Source organism: Dipodomys spectabilis, unplaced genomic scaffold (assembly GCF_019054845.1).
Source record: "Dipodomys spectabilis isolate Male_0828 unplaced genomic scaffold, ASM1905484v1 ptg000187l, whole genome shotgun sequence".
Taxonomy (NCBI): Eukaryota; Metazoa; Chordata; class Mammalia; order Rodentia; family Heteromyidae; genus Dipodomys; species Dipodomys spectabilis.
Window position 1 is genome coordinate 588998 of NW_024870864.1, and position 16349 is coordinate 605346.

Below are 16349 nucleotides of genomic sequence, written 5' to 3' on the forward strand. Positions count from 1 at the left end.
TTACAGGCTTGAGCCACCGGCACCCAGCTTATTCTTAGTTTTACATGTGTGGGAGTCCTAGGGCTTGAACTAAGGGCACTGTCTCAGATTTTTGCTCAAGGCTGGAGCCACAGCTCCATTTCTAACTTTTTAGTGGTTAACTTGAGATAAGAGACTCACAGACTTTTCTGCCTGGGCTGGCTTTGAACCATGATCCTCAGATCTCAGTCTCTTGAGTAGCTAGGGTTACAGGTGTGAACCACCAGCACCTAGCTCAAAAATATTTTTAAAATGGGCAGGATATTGGTGGTCCATGCCTATAATCCTAGCTACTAAGGATGCTGAAACTCTGAAAAATGAAGGTTCAAAGTCAGACCAGGCAGAAGGCCACAAGACTCCATCTCCAAAATAACCAGCAAAAAGCTAGGCTGGAGGTGTGGCTCAAGTCATAGAGCACCAGTCAAGCCAGAAAGCTGAGTACAAAGTCCTGGAATCAGCAAAACAACACAACTTAAAGCAGAGACAAAAGAAAGAGTTAGAAATTAGAAAAGAAAATGTAAAACTATTCCATAGCAGCTGCATTCCCTCATTCTTACTTCCTTTTTTATTTTGCTTTGGCAAGCATGAATTTCATTACATTAGCACATTCTTTCTAGGCTCTTTCTGACATTAATCAGTAACACTATCAACTGTTTATACTCCCTCCCCAACCCTTCAAACCAAGGGACCCTACTCCCTGATTCAGCAAAATTTAAACATAATTGCTACAAAGTATGTTGGTAAATTGTCCTCTGTGATAATTTCCTGTTTTTTTGGAAAACAGGAAAGGAGTATTGAGATTATGCCCATTGCTTTGCATTTCCTTTAAATCTCTGACTTCTACCTGACCCCCTAACACCCAGAAGATTCCCCCCTTCCCTCTGGCTTCTCAACCCCAGCTTCAACTCCCAACTTCCAGTAACCCAACCAGCCCAGATGTCCATGCAATTTCTGATGATCTGTTTGCTAGTTTCTGAAAACACTTTGTATATTAAAAATATACATTCTTTTTTACCTCTTGGCTTTTGCTGGAAACCTCTCTGACGGTTATTCTGTTTTGGTTCTCTACTATTTTAACTTTTGTCAAAAGTAAAACAAAAGTCAACTTACAGGTGAGTTCGATGGCTCGCCGACTGAAGGATTTCTTTGCTATGTAATTTACAACTAACTCAGAATCCTCTTCTGTGAATGCACTCCTGGGTGATAGAAAGAAAGATATACAACTATAAAAATATGGCTGGGTGCCTTTGACTCACGACTAGCTACTCAGGAGGCTGAGATCTGAGGATCTAAGTTTGAAGTCAGTTTGGGCAGGAAAGTCTATGAGACTCTTATGCAGAAAAACTGAAAGTGGTCCTATGGCGTAAGTGGTAGAACACTTGCCTTGAGCAAAAAGGCTCAGGGACAGTGCCTAGCCCCTGAGTTCAAGCCCTAGGATTGGCAATAATAATAATAATAATTAAATTAAAAAAATATAAGGCTGTAGGGCAGTACTGGTTTCTCAAGACGGTGATTAAGTCATCCCCTTTAAAAGGGATCTTCTGTAGCAAGAGTATTTCCTGCTTAGGAAAAATACATTTCTTTCCTTATATCTATTCTAGACTACCTGGCAATACCAAATGACTGTCCAGGTATCATATAGAGCAGAGCAAAGCCTGACTATCAGTGGCTCCCACCTATTATCCTAACTACTCAGAAGCCTGAGACATGGAGGATCACAGTTCAAAGCGAGCTAGTTAGAAAAGTTCATGAGACTCTTACCTCCATTTAACCAACCAAAAGTCAACTGGAGATGTGACTCCATATGATAGAGCACCAAGTATGAGCAAGAGAACCATAAGGCCTAGAGTGTAAGCCCTAATACCAGCACACACACACACACACACACACACACACACACACACACACAAAAGCAGAGAATAGGGCTGAAAGTGTAGCTCAGTGACAGAGAGCTTGCCTAGCATGTCCAAAGCTCTGGGTTCCATCCCCAGCACCTCTGAAAGAAAAAAGAAAGGCAGAGAGGGAGGGAGAGAGGGCGAAAGGGAGGGAGGGAGGAGGGAGGGGGGGAGGGCGGGAAAGAATTAAACAAAGTTAAGAAAGAAAAGATCAAATAATATAACTGATAGGTTTCCAATGGCCAAACAATCTGAGCAACAAAGTAAGAGTATAAAACATGTATAAATATAAATATGATTTAATAAGTGGAACCAATTCAGAAAATGACAAGACAAATGTCATATGCACTATTCCAAATATTTTATGTAGACATTGTGTCTGTTGGCTAAGGGGATGCTAAATCCTTACCTTTAAGCATACGTTGCTCATACTGCCTTGTTTCAAAAAAAAAAAAAGCATGCAAAGGGAGAAAAACATAATTTCAGGCAGAGCAACCCAGCAAACACTTAGGTGCTGAAAGTCACCAGTAACAATAATAGATAGTTTTGCTCATATGTACCCTTGGGTATGCATAATGAAAAAGCACATAAACCTCTGCATTCTTCCTCTTAGTTACCCACAATCCCAGTCTTACCAAATCCCAAATCCCTACAAAACACCAGACCAGTGTTCTCTGAAACCTCTGTAACTGTCAGGACCATCACAGACAAGGAAGCTCTAAAAAACTGCCAGCACTAGAGGAGCCTAAGGAGACACAATTAGCTGTAATGTAGGATCCTGAATGGGAACGCAAACCACAGAATGGACATAAGGAAAACTGGATATAGTATAGATTTTAGCAAACCACAATGTATCAGTAGTGATTTGTTAATTGTAACAAATGTACTCTACTATGGTAACATGTTGATAAGAGGGGACAAGGGAGGGGCTGTGTGTGTGTGTGTGCGTGCGTGCGCGCGCAAGCACTGTTACTGGAGCTTGAACTCAGGGCCTGTGCTCTTCCTTAGCTTTTTTGTTCAAGGCTTGCACTTGAGCCACAACTCCACTCTGGCTTTTTGCTAGTTAATTGGAGGTAAGAGTCATAGACTTTCCTGCCAGGGTTGGCTTCAAACCTTGATTCTTAGATCTAAGCCTTCTGAGTAGCTATGATTACAGGCATGAGCCATCAGCACCTGGTTCAAATGGAATGTTTTCTTCTGTATTTCTCAGCTGTGAGATTACAAACCATGAAGGCAGACCCTATATGTCTTGTTCCTCTTCCTCTATTCGGTGCTTTGAACAGTGCCCCCCTTTTTTGAACATGCAAACATGACCTTCTATTCAATTCATACATAGAAATGGACATCTTGTGTTGTCCACAGACTGAGTTCTCTGTAGGTCTTGATGTACCAAAACCTACATGGTGTAACAACAACAATCGTTTTATGTAGAAGAGGATAAGTTCCCAGCATACAAACATTTGTTTACTGTAGTTGAACTCAGGATCTTTTGTTCTCATTCAACTTGGTTGCTCAGCTGGCACTTTACCATTGAGCCATGCCTCCAGCCTGGCTTTTTGCTGGTTATTTTAGAGATGAGATTTTGCAATTTTTTCTCCCAGGCTGGTTTCAACCCATAATCTTCCAGGTCTCAGCCACCTGAGTAGCTAGGATTACAGGTGTGGTCTACTGCTGCTCAGCTCCCATGCAAACTTTTGTGTTTTCCAAAACTATTTTGGCTTCTACTGAACATTGATCACTTGAGTTTTACCAACAATCCAGCACCAATTTTGGTGGTGATTATGTTGAATTCATAAGGAAAACTGATCTCTTGACAATATCTAGGCTTTAATATTTAATATATCTCTCTCTGTAGTCTTCTTTAGCACTGTCAGTACAGTTTAATCTTTTTTCCCCAAAATGCTTTTGAATATCTACTAGGTTTTCTCACTATCAGAGAATGGGACCTCATTCTAGTATTTTGTTTATTTGGTTGGATTTGTTGTTGCTGTTGTTGTTTTGTCTTCTGATACAGAGTCTTGCTCTAAAGACAAGGTTGGCTTAGGATTCTTGGTCTTCTGCCTTAGAGCTTCTCCAGTGCTGGGATTATAGGTGTCTACCACTATATCTGGCTTATCTTAAAGTATTTTAAAACTAGGATCAAAGTATTTTCATGACATATATTATTTTAAATAAAAAATTAAATTTCTTTTTTTTTTTGCATTTTGAAATTTTAATCTTTATTGGAAGCTACTCTCCTTTTTTCTTTTATTGTCAAGATAACGTACAGAGAGATTTCAGTTATATAAGTAAGGTAATGAGTACATTTCTTGTCAACCTTGTTATCCCCTCCCTCAGTTTTCTCCTACTTTTCCTTCCCCACAACCCTCAAGTTGTACAGATCGTTTCCAACAAACTGTTTTGTGTATATCACTGTTGCATTGGTTCCGCTTTTCTCAAAGAAGGCAGGAAGGAATCAAGGTGTAACTTTAGAAGCAGCAACAGAAGCCTTAAATATCTGGGGACTGGGAAGGACAATCCTGCTACTCCTGGCAAAAGTGTCTAAAGACTATGGAACCCTTGCCCCTCCAGGATTGCCTGAGCTGCATATTATAGAAGTCCGTGTCAGGCTACAGGAGCTCAGGCCATCACTTTCTTACTCTTTATAAACTCTGTGTTCTAGGTGTTCTCAAGCAAATATATTTGTGGGCCATTCTGTAATAATGATTGTTTCAGTCATGAATTTCCACTTGATTATACAAAGGCAGTTGCTGCTAATTCTTGAGGAGTGTGTGTGTGTGTGTGTGTGTGTGTGTGTGTGTGTGTGTTAGTATTAGAAGTTGAACTCAGGTCCTCAAGCTTGTTAGGCAAGCACTTTACCACTTGACCCATGACGTCATCTCAGCTCTACATTACTAATGATTCTTAAGAACACTGACATCTTTAAAGTCTTAACTACTCTTAATTGCTGCAATCATAGATATCAGAACTGGGAGTGACCTTGGAAACTATTCAGATTCAGGGAATGACAAAGAAACCTGGAAAAGTAAAAAGGCTTCTCTATGTAGAAGAACTGGGCCTGGAGTCCAGGCATCCTAACTTCAGTGCTTTCCTTGTGTGTGATATCTTACACATAGGGCCTTCACACACATTGCTCTTTCTGGCCTTGGACTGTCACTCCTAAACTCTTCCTTCGGAATAGCTGGGATTACAGGTGTGAGTCGTGGAGCCTAGTCATATTCAGGATGTCTACCAGATATTTTATGCTTCTTTAAAATAGTTGCTCTTCAATTTTATTTAAGAAGATATTGTAACAATAAGTTAAGACGTTTAAGGACTGAAACGGTAAATGCAGTGTGGTCTTCACTCTTAAGCCCATTTCAGTGCTCATGGGAAGTTGGGATGAGCAGCTCATGCTAAGACCCTGTGTGTATGGGATTCCATGCAGCAGAAGGACACTGGGCTGAAGTTGTGATACCTGGATTCCAGACCTCATGCTCAATTCCTACTCAAGAGGTGGAGCAGTGGAAGACAGCTGCTTAGTCACCTCCACAGCTAACTATGCTCCCTCATTCTTTCTCATTCCAAACTAGTTTGTCTCATACAAAACACTTCCTTTTGCCCCATGACCTTCAACTGGGTATCATGGAGATTCAAATTCACTGCAGAGCTGAAGTGGAAAGTTCCAGAAAGCTTTTCTCATAGGTTGCTTCTCGTGCTGGTACTTAACTAGTGCTTTATTAGAAAAGTAAGATGTGTATCAAAGAAGAAAAGGAGCCTCTCCCCGCCCCAACTTCAATGTTAAAGTATGAAGTCTTAGCTGGGTGCTGGTGGTTCATGCCTTAAACATAGCTACTCAGAAGGCTGAGATCAGAGGATCATGGTTCGAAGCTAGCCCAGGAAGGAAAGTCTGTAAGATGCTTTTCTCCAATTAACCATTCAAAAACCAGAAGTACAGCTGTGGCACAAAGTAATAGAGCACTAGCCTTGAGCAAAAAAGCTCAGGAACAGGGCTGGGATGTAGCTCAGTGGCAAAGCGCTTGCCTAGCAAGTGCAACGTCCTGGGTTCGATCCCCAGTACCAAAAAAAAAAAAAAAAAAAGCTCAGGAACAGTGCCCAGACCCCCAGTTCAAGCTCTACAACCATCCAAAAAAAAAAAATAAAATAAATGAAGTATTCTCTACTAGAGAAATAAATGATCATAGCAGAAATGTGTTAAATGTAGGAAAAAAGAAAATAAAAAATGAAAACCTAGTGATCTAGAAAAATACTAACCAGAGTTGTTAATGTTTCATTGGTGAATCTCATTCCTATATTTGTGTCTATATATACAGATTGAGGATCTATTATCTGAAATGATGGGGGCCAGAAGTGCTATAAATTTCAGACTTTTTCAGAATTGGGAATGATTTCTTTTATTTTTGGCACAGGGGTTTGAACTCAGGGCTTCATGCTTGCTAGGTAGGTGCTCTATCACTTGAGCCATGTCCCTGTCCCAATTCCTTTTTCCTTTGGTTAATCTTTCAAATAGGGTCTTCCTTTTTGCCCAAGCTGACCTGGACAGTAATCCTCCTATTTATGCTTTCCATGTAGCTCTGATGAGAAGTGCATGCCATCACATTCCGTTTTTAATTGTTTGAGATGGACTCTTGTGAACATTTTGCCTATGGTGGGCTGGAACTGCAATTCTCCCAATCGTCTCCCAAGTAATTGGGATTACAGTTGTGAGCTATCATGCCCAACTAGATTTTGTAATATTTTCACACACACAGATATATATGTATATATGTATATACACACATACGTACAACATACATACATAATGAGATATCTTGGGGATAGCACCCAAGTCTAAATATTAAATTCATTTCTATTTCATGGATACCCTATATAAGTATCTTAAAGGTAATTTTACATAATAGATAACTGTGTATATGAAACAAAGTCTCATGGTGTGGTATCATTTCAGTTCTTTAAAAGTCTCGGATTTTTGAGCCTTTGGATTTTAGATTTTCAAACTAAGGACTCTCAATTTGTTTATTTAAAAAACTGGGTCATTTTGAAGGCTTCTAATAAAAGTTTGAATAGTGAAGGCCTATCAATCCTCTTCTCTGTCAAAGGTGTCTTTGCAGGGGTGACTCTGACTGTCGCTGCCTTTATAGCAACTAAGGAAGAAAGCTACCTAATCCCAGGAGTTTACAAGACACAGAACCCACCACAGATCATAGTGAAGACCACAGCCAGGAAAAGCAATACTCCTCAGTCTAATAACCACATAAGTTCTACTGGACCAACATTTTTAAACTGGAAACTTACCCAAATTTTGTCTCCAGGATTCTTTTTCTGATAGCCAAAGAAATATATAAAACTAAGGCAATCAACACAATTCCACAAAAGCAGCCGAGGATAATCAGCACAGGCTCTGTGTTGCCAGGAGCTGGAGTTGAGGAGGGAGCATAATCGACCCCACCTGGTAAAACAGCAAAACCAACTAATTTTAAACATTTCTTTAGGATAGGAAATGCCTAAGCAACACTGGGTTGTAACTGAGAAGCACAGATAGTCAAAAACTTTGAAAACATCAATCCTTTCATGATTTGTGATCAACAAATGCAAGCAGTACAGTTTTTACAAGCTGAGACTGTGAAACTCAATAATCAATGAAACTGGCTTTTTTAAAACCATTCCAATAATGTACACCTTGGTCAAAACCTCACTTTGTATGCCACAAATATATAAACTTTTTCATTTTCAGTTTAAAAAAATAATGAGGAACTCTCATCATTTTGGTTATAAATGTACAAGAAAATAAAACAATTAGCAAAACAAATATTTGTATGTGTATATATAATGCATATACATATAATAAAACAATTAGAAAAACAAATATTTATATTTAATTTTTTTTTGAGAAGGTCTCATAATATATCACAGACTAGTCTTAAAGTCTTGGGACCTCTGAATCAACCTCCCCAGTGCAGAAATTATAGGAATGTGCCATGTCCAACTGACACACTGTAATTTAAAACATTAGAGTAAGAATCAGCTGTTTGGGCTGGAAAGGTGGCTCAGTGGTAGAGTGCTTGCCTTGCATGCATGAGGCCCTGGGTTCAATTCCTCAGCACCACATAAGCAGAAAAGGCCAGAAGTGGCACTGTGGCTCTAGTGGTATAGCGCTGGCCTTGAGCTGAAGGGCCCAGGCACAGGGCCCGTGACCAGCCAAAAAAAAAAAAAAAAGAATCAGTTGTTTTACTGTTGGAGACATGGCTTAAGTAGCAGAGTACCAGACATGAATAAAAAAATCAAGCATGAGCAAAGAGTCCTGATTCAAGCCCCAGATCAATCAGCACATGTACGTATGTACACACACACGCGCACACACACACGTACACACACACGTACACGTACACACACACACACACACACACACACACACCAAACCACAAAAAGAACCAACAGCAAAACAAAAAAAAAGGCCTAGGGTATAGCTCAAGCACTAGAGTGCTTACCTAACAAGTACAAGGTCTGAATTCAAATTCCATTGCCACAAATAAATTTTTTTTTATTTTTATTTTTTATTCTGAAAATACTGTACAGAGGGGTTACAATTACCTGGGCAAGATAATGAGTACATTTCTTTCTTTTTTTGGGGGGGAGGGGAGGTCCGGTCATGGGGCCCGAACTCTGGGCCTGGGCGCTGTCCCTCAGCTCTTCAGCTCAAGGCTAGCTCTCTACCACTTGAGCCAGGCACCACTTCTGGCTTTTATCTTTTTGCTTATGTGGTGCTGAGGAATCGAAGCCAGGGCCCAGGCATGCAAGGCAAGCGCTCTACCACTGAGCCACCTTCCCAGCCCATGAGTACATTTCTTATCAAGCATTGTGGCCTCCTCCTTTGTTTCCCCTTCCCATCCCTTCCCATCCTCCCCCCCCCCACCCCGACCCAATCCTCCCCGCTATCCCCCCTCCCCTCACACCAAAGTTGTTTTTTTTTTTTAAAGTAGATTTCTCTTTATTTTTTTCCCCAAAGTTGTAAAGTTCATTTTTCAACATAACGACTTGTACATCTCATTATTGCATTGGGCCCACCTGTATCCCTATTTAAACGATTTGTTTTTCCCCTTCCCTTCCACAAATTATACCGACATCAAATACAGTGAAAGCAGGGGTTATATTGTGGGGGAGGGACGTACAAAGCAACAAAGAAATAATCTTATAAATGTGTTAGAAACAATCGCATGACAGAAAAAAACATTTGAATACATATCTTAGGGTTCATTTCCCTAACATCACCTTATCTGACCTTTTCTGCTTGACTCAGACATATACTAGATATTGCAAATAAGGGAAACCATGGGACCTATGTTTCTTTGGGCCTGGCTTACTTCACTTAATATAATTTTTTCCAAGCCTTTCGATTTCCTAACAAATGCCACCAATCAATTTTTTTAAAATAATAAAAAGAGTAGTTTGAGCAATGTTTGTCTTCTAGTCATGTAAGTTAGGGCACAGGAAAAATACATTTTTCTATGTCTTGGAGAATTGTCATATTCTTTCCCAAGCATGGATGGAATTTCAACATTTTGTCTTTGTTGTTTTCAGTGTTGTATGGTAACTCTGAGAAATTGGGTAGGTGGAGTTTTCCTGAAGAGTGAGGATTCATTTTATTACAGAACGTGGATGAACCCTGCCTGAGACACACTGTCCTCCTGACTTTCATGTCAATTTGAATTCAAGATAATATGTATAATGCATGTTTTTTTCCCCCAAATCCAGTGTATTCATGTGACTTGTGTTCTTATTCAAATATGAAAGGAATTGGTATTTTGATTTAAAGGATGAGCAAGAAAGAACCAGAAATACAACTTGCTTATGAGGGGGCTAGACTAATGACTAAGGAACTATCCAGTAATAATGGTCTCCAACATTTCAATATACAGTAAAACTATGGCTAATTAAGAAGCTATTGATTCTAAGAACCAGGGCACCAGAACAGGACTTCTAAGTCTGCATGCCAAGTTGACCGCAAAACACCAATAATAACCTCCTTTTCAGTCTTGCAATATCCATAAATAAAGCAGATAGAAGGGATAAGGGATATATAAACAATGTTAAATAAACAGTGCATACAATAGCCAGGTGCCAGTGGCTCATGCCTGTAATCCTAACTACTCAAGAGATTTGAGGATGACTGAAGTAAACTCGGGCAGGAAAGTCTATGAGATTCTCATCTCCAATTAATTACCAAAAAGCCAGAAATGGAACTGTGGCTCAAGTGGTACAGGGTTAGCCTTGAGCACAAAAGCTCAGAGACAGTGCCCAGACCCAAAGTTCAAGCCCCAGAATCAGCACATGTACATACATGTGCGTACGCATGTACACGCACGTGCACACCCATCCACCCATCCATGTGCTTATGCACACCTGCAGAAGTCTAAAAATATTTTTTCAAAAAACAAAATGCTTAAATAGGGATAGGGATACAGGTTGACATTGCAACAATGAGTTGTACAAGATACTATGTTGAAGGACTTAAGAAACAAAGAACTTCCACTCATCTGGTCTAACCACTACTAAATAACCCCATGTTGCTGATCACATGTATGGTGTATATGTGTACACCGTTATATGTTATAGACCGTGATAGACAATTTGCTCCAGGAAAGTTAGAATGAGTTTGTGACTTTAAATGAGCATCACTATCCCACAATACTGTGAAATTTGGGAAAGTATGTAATCACTTAATCACAATAAAAAAAAAAACAAAACACCAGAAAACTAGAAGTGGCGCTATGGCTCAAGTGGTAGAGCATGAGCCTTGAGCTGAATTGCTCAGGGACAGCTCCTAGGCCTAGAGCTCAAGCCCCGCTACTGACAAAAAGAGAGAGAGAGAGAGAGAGAGAGAGAGAGAGAGAGAGAGAGAGAGAGAGAGAGAAAGAGATCTTTCATGCGATTGTTTCTAACATATTTATAAGATTTTGTCTTTGTTGCTTTGTATGGCCCTCCCCCATGGTATAACCCCTGCTCTCACTATATATGATGTTGGTATATGTGGAGGGGAAGGGAAAAAACAAATCGTTAAAACAGGGATGCAGGAGGACCCATTGCAACAATGAGATGTACAAGTCCTTATGTCAAAAAACGAACTTTACAACTTTGGTGGAGGGGCCGGGGGTGGGGGTGGGGGAGGATACAAAGGGATGGGAAGGGGAAACAAAGGAGGAGGCTACAATGCTTGATAAGAAATGTACTCATTATCTTGCCTATGTAATTGTAACCCACCCCTCTGTACAGTATTTTCACAATAAAAAAACAGAATATGTTTTTTGGTGTCAGAATCATAAAGAGCAATCATAACTACTAATAGAGTAACCTAATGGGTAAAACAATTTTTCTGGTCAAGTTTCCTTCTGCAAATTTGTTTACTTGGTCACCAAAATTTATACACTGAGCAGCTTTTATTTTTTTTGGTGGGGGAAGAATCAGTTGAGGTAATTGCTGGAAAAACATGGAGATATATTATTCTGAAAAATGAATCAATATGTCTAGAGTTATAATCCTTATGAAGAAAATTATTAAAGAATTATATTCTTTAAACACATCAGCTTCATGTAAGTTGAATTTAACTCTGTGTGAATTTAACGCTAAGTGTGAATGTATACAATGAGTGCGTGCTATTTTTAGTGCCTTTTTCCTGAAAGTTGTGCAGGCCCAGGAGAGAGAAAACGGCTTCAGGATTTGTGGTTAATTCAGAACTTTTCTTGGTGCATTTGACTGTTACATCTTTAATTCTAAATAAAGAAAGAATATGTAGATTAAAAAAAAAGATATTATGTTGAAAACAAAGTTTACAAGTTTGTGGGGGGCAGTTGGGGAGGTGGGGAAGGAAGGGATGGTAAGGGAAAACAAAGGAGGAGGCAACAATGCTGATAAAAAATGCACTCATTACCTTACGTATGTAACTGTAACCCCTCTATACAGTATTTTTACAATAAAAAACATATAAAAATATTTTTTCATTTAATCCACTACTTATGCTATTTTTTAACTACTGAGACCCTGACTCAAATTCTACCTGATGCTTTCACTCATTGGCTAGTGCTCTAAAAAGCATAGAAAATCAGAAACATTATCAGAACATTTAGACAGATGTTTGCTTATAGTTTGTGGCACCTTTTTTTTTTTTTTTTTTAACCACAGATGTCCTTTCTGTAGGCATAGCCCTGGCAATAGTGAGGACCTGGTTACTGTACAAAACTTTCACAAATTTTACAAGTGGAGAATTTATTCTTTCCATATGGGCCCAATTTTGCTTTTTTTTTTTTTTTAAAGTCAAACCTTTATTTTTGTTCAACTTTCTTCCAGCACATTCTGTGGTATACCCAGCACTACCCTTCTAGATGGCTAGAATTACAACAGAATCAAGTTTCTTTTTATACTTTCCAATCCTTCTGCTGACAGTTCCCCCAGCCACAGAAACAGAAACAGCCTGAAAAACATTAACACTATCTGTTTGTGCTAGGCATAGAACCCAAGCTTTGTGTGTATTAGGCAATTCAAATTTCACTTCCAACACCATCTTGTGTGTGTGTGGTGGGGAGTAACTGAGGTTTGAACTCAGGGCCTCATGTTAACTACGCAAGCACTGTACCACTTGAACCATGCCTCCAATACTATCACTTCATTTCTTGGCTGTACTCTTTCTCTCTCTGTTGTTTCATTGTGATATTATTTCCATATATCGATATAATGCACTTTGATCCAACTATGATACAACTTTGCTGAATTTTCATATTTGTCCACCAGTTCCCCCCTTTAATTACCCTTGTCTGTAAAAGTCATGTGGGTTCATCACTGGACGGGGACACTATATGCTTTTGCTAGATGTGTGTGCAGAGTTTGAATGGCAAAGGCACAGAAGCCAATCACCAGCAGAGTTTGAAAGAAACACTGTGATTAGTCAGTGGTGATTCACATCTGTTATATGCATGGTGATTTGTCTGAAGAGCAAATGGTAGGGTTCATGGTTTATACAGTATTAGATCATATGAGGGTAGCTAAAATTTGAGCCTCACTGTTGGGGAACTTGTGTTCTTTAAACTGTGAAAATGGATATTTATACATATTGAAGCTTGTGCAAAGCAAGGTCTGCCTGTGATAGTAAAGCTTAAAAAATTTTAGAGTTTATTATTATGTATTAAGATGAAAAACTCTAGAGTTTTTTAAAATACTTTTTTATTGTAAAAATAGTGTACAGAGGGGTTACAGTTACATGAGTAAGGTAATGAGTACATTTCCTTTTGAACATTGTTACCCCCTCCTTTGTTTTTCCCCTACCATCCCTTCCCTCCCCACCTCCCCAATTCCTCCCTCCTTTCCCCCGCCAAGTTGTAAAGTTCATTTTCAACATAGTGTCTTGTATATGGCATTGTTACAATGGGTCAACCTGTATTCCTATTTAAGCATTTTATATTAAGTGAAGAAGCCAGGCCCAGAGAAACATAGGTCCCATGGTTTCCCTTATTTGCAATAAGTAGTATATGTTGAGGACAAGCAGAAAAGGTAAAAAAATTATGTATATATGACCATATAAGATGATGTTAAGTGAAATGAATCCCAAGACAGGGTCATCAGTGGTTTTTTCTTTCTTGCTATTGTTTTTAATGTACTCATAATGTACTATGTGATTTTTTTGTTTCTTTTGTATGTTCTTCCTCCATGGTATAACCCGTTTTCACTGTATTTGATTCCAGTGCCCTGCATCTTATATATACACGTTTCTAATTTGGGGAGGGAAAGGGAAAAAACTCTAGAGTTTTTAAGCTGTGCCTTTTAGATCAGAATCCCACTGTCTGAATTTCTTCTAGGAAGATACACCTTGTGGATATCCCTATCACCAGTAACAACTGCTTCCCAAGTACTGGCACAGTGGTGTAATTTAGTGCCAATTCGACACTAAAAGGGACAGCACTTTGAGAATCATTGGGAACAAACAAACAGGAACTCAATCATCTGCTCTCAATTTCGTCAACTACTGGATACAAAGGCCTGATACAGATACTAGCCTATGGGTTTTATGACATGGTATAACAGCAACTGAGGGCAAATCAGAGTCAGGACAAAGGTGGCTCTACTGGTCCATGGAAGCAGCACAGCATGGGAAGCGCATGGGACACCACAGAGGCTCCTGGCCATACAAAGCCAGCATGCATGGCTGGGCATTTAGCTCAGTTAGCCAGGGCAGTTAGCCCATGGCTTCTGTAGGGAGTACTTGATGTTCTATGCAGACCAAATTGCAAAGCACATTACCCAAAGGTTGAATGAGTAAAAACAAGGCAAACAGCACTGCTAAAAACAGAGCACTACAAACATTAGCAAATAAACAATGCCAGTCATAGAGAGCTAAGGATTAGCCATAGTGCCTATCCATAGTTCAGTCATGCCTACTTAATTCAAATTACAGTAGAATTTGGGAGTGAGTTATTACCATTAAGAGTAATAGAAGGAGGACTCACAATCTTGGGGATTCTGTAAGACTAATATCCCATCAAACACTTTTACCAACTTGGGAGGCAGAAGATTAGAGGGTGATGGTTTGAGACTAGCCCAAGCATAAAAGTTCATGAGACTTTTGTCTGTGTACAGTGGCACGTGCTTGCCATCTTAAGCTAAGGAAGCAAAATGGTTGGTTACCGTGGTATACAGCTGTTACCCCACAAACAAAATAACACAAATAGGAAGATTGCTGGCCCAGGCATAAAAAGTGCTTTTTTAGGGGTGGCGGGGGTGGGGGAGCTTGAAGTTAGGGTCTGGGCACTGTACCTGAGCCTCTCTGTGCTTGAGGCTAGTGCTCTACCACATGAGCCATAGTGCCACTTCCAGTTTTTGAGTGGTTAATTGAAGATAAGAGTCTAATGGGTTTTTCTGCCTGGGCTGGCTTTGAACCACCATTCTCAGAGCTCAGCCTCCTGAGTAGCTAGGATTACAGGTGTGAGCTACTGGCATCTGGCTAAAAGAGCTTTTCTCTTTAAAAAAAAACTAATACAAAAAAAGACGGGTGGTCTAATTCAAGTGGTAGTCTCTGCTTAGCAAGCATGAGGTCCTAAATTAAAAATACTGTCAACACCCCCCCCCAAAAAAACCAATTTAACACCAATAACAAACACAAAAACCAAACAAACAATAATTTAAAAAAAAACCTTGCATTATTGCAAAAAGTTTTGGTCTTTATTTTTCCTTTTTTTTTTTTTTTTTTTTGGCAGTACTTTGTTTTGTTTTGTTTTTGGTACTAGGGCTGAACTCAGAACATTGCACCTGCTAGGCAAGCACTATGCCACTGAGCAGTACTTTGAATTTTTAATTTATGGTCTTGTGCCTGCTTGGTAGAGACTCAATTGCTGAGCAACAGCTCTAGCGCTTTGTTATGGTAGCTCTTCTTGAGATAGTGTTTTACTTTTGCTGGGCACATCTGGACCATGATCTGCCCACTTTAAGCTTCCTATAGTTGCTAGGATGACAGGTCCCTGCCACTATGCCCAATTTCCCTTCATCGAGATAGAATCTTGTAGACTTTTCTGCTTGGGCTGGCCCAGCCCACAATTCTCTCAATTGTAGATGACCAAGTAGCTAGGATAACAGATATGAGTCACTGGCTCCTGGTTTATTTTTCATTTTTTAAAAATCAGCTGCTATTTGTTGCACAGGGTACTCTTTAACAGTCTGTGCCTTGCCCAGCCTGCCACATTCTGTCAGCCAGTTGGGCCCCCACTCACCTGGTGCAGGGATAAATACTGTCACTGGCTCACTGAAAGGCCCAATTCCCCCTTTGGTGATGGCTGCAATTCTCACTGTGCATGTGGCATTATAGACTTGAACAGAAATTTGAGCCTGGATGTCATTCTCACCAACTTCTTGAGAGAGCTCTTTCTGAGGACAGAAGAAAAATCAAATCAAATAAATCAAATTACTGATGCATAGGTTCCATTGCCTACTTGCCCAGTTACTCCAGGGAAAAGTCACCCATGCCCCTGGGGGTGGTCGCCATATTTCCTCAGGGCTCCTTCCTTACTCGAGCCTCACCCAGTGCAACTGGAAGGTGGGCTGCCAGCAACTAAGCCTTAGCAAACTAGGATCCTGAGGGCACAGGAGTTACAGTGGTCAGTAAAGAAGCTTCTAGAAGACAGAGATTACATATTGGATGCTTCCAGATGGCAAGGGCGAGGTTGAACCCTGAGACTCCCATCTGAACAACTTCTTCAGAACAATGCTGAAAGTCCCTCTGCACTCCCCAGTGGCCAGCTGCCCTTGAATGAATGCAACTGGGTTCTTGTTCTTTCTAGAAAAAATAATAGGCTCCATGGTTTCCCTCATTTGTAATAATTAGTATATGCCTAGGATAGTCCTAGCAGAGGATCATAATAGCTTAATAGCTATGTACATATGTCCATATAAAATGATGCT

The 16349-nt window shown here is 39.9% G+C and overlaps 1 protein-coding gene across 1 annotated transcript in view; it reads right to left on the minus strand.

The window, feature by feature from the left end:
- Mertk (MER proto-oncogene, tyrosine kinase) overlaps window positions 1–16349 on the minus strand; it is a 132745-nt gene that overhangs the window by 27606 nt on the left and 88790 nt on the right. Inside the window, exons 9-11 of the mRNA XM_042695402.1 lie at window positions 15662–15815; window positions 7209–7362; window positions 1129–1214 (exon numbers count right to left, since the gene is read on the minus strand). Coding sequence (XP_042551336.1) covers window positions 1129–1214; window positions 7209–7362; window positions 15662–15815 — 394 coding nt within the window. The remainder of the gene's footprint in view (window positions 1–1128; window positions 1215–7208; window positions 7363–15661; window positions 15816–16349) is intronic.